At 22.3% G+C, this 802-nt stretch overlaps 1 protein-coding gene across 1 annotated transcript; it reads right to left on the minus strand.

Moving 5' to 3' along the window:
- On the minus strand, positions 1-673 carry PRSY57_0317100 (proteasome regulatory protein, putative; the record flags this gene model as incomplete). Its single annotated transcript, XM_012905795.2, has 1 exon — positions 1-673. A coding segment is annotated over one exon (673 nt), but the record flags the coding sequence as incomplete, so codon positions are not given.
- Between the last annotated feature and the right edge of the window lie 129 nt (positions 674-802).

An 802-nucleotide genomic window follows, 5' to 3' on the forward strand; every position in this document is an offset into this window, starting at 1 on the left:
AACTGTCAAATGGAGATAAGTGACATCCTAAGTATAAACCATTATGTGTTTGTTCAGGAATAATGTGAAAAAGAAAAATATTTTCTTCTCTTAATATTTTAACTAATATTTGTTTAGGTTGTGTTTTCATATAATTAGCTATATCTTTAAAGAGTTCTACATTTGAAGGATGGTTATCCTCATTTTCTTTTTTATTTTCGTTTGTTTTAATAATATCTCCAAATTGAAAAATCTGATCATTTATTTTTAATCCAGATTTATGAGATGGAGAATTTTCTATAACTTCATCTATAATGGCAAATACATTTTTTTTTGCATTTTTAATATCTTCTTCTTTAGTTATTTGTTGTGGTGTATTTAATAAATCATTATTTATATTTTTCTTTCGTTCTACACGTATAACTGGATGAGTACTATGTACTTTATGTATATATTCTTCTAGTTTCTTATTTATATCTATATAATCGTTTTTTAAACATATTATTTTATTTCGAGCCACACGAATACTATATATGTCAATATCATTCCTTGGAAATCCTTCTGAATCAATCAAATTCCCTTTCATACCCACATTCTTATTTTCAGGTCTTTCTAAAAAATCCATATGTTCCTTTAACTCATTTTCAATATCTTCTCTTTTCTTGACTAATTCATTAAACTCTTCCAAATTCATTATATCATAAATAAATAAATATATATATATATATTATATAATTTAGGATTATTCCATAAATATATGTTATTCAAAGTTATTTATATATGTACTTAATATATACATGTATTTTTTTTTTTTTTTTTTTTT

Source organism: Plasmodium reichenowi, chromosome 3 (assembly GCF_001601855.1).
Source record: "Plasmodium reichenowi strain SY57 chromosome 3, whole genome shotgun sequence".
In the NCBI taxonomy this organism is placed as follows: Eukaryota; Apicomplexa; class Aconoidasida; order Haemosporida; family Plasmodiidae; genus Plasmodium; species Plasmodium reichenowi.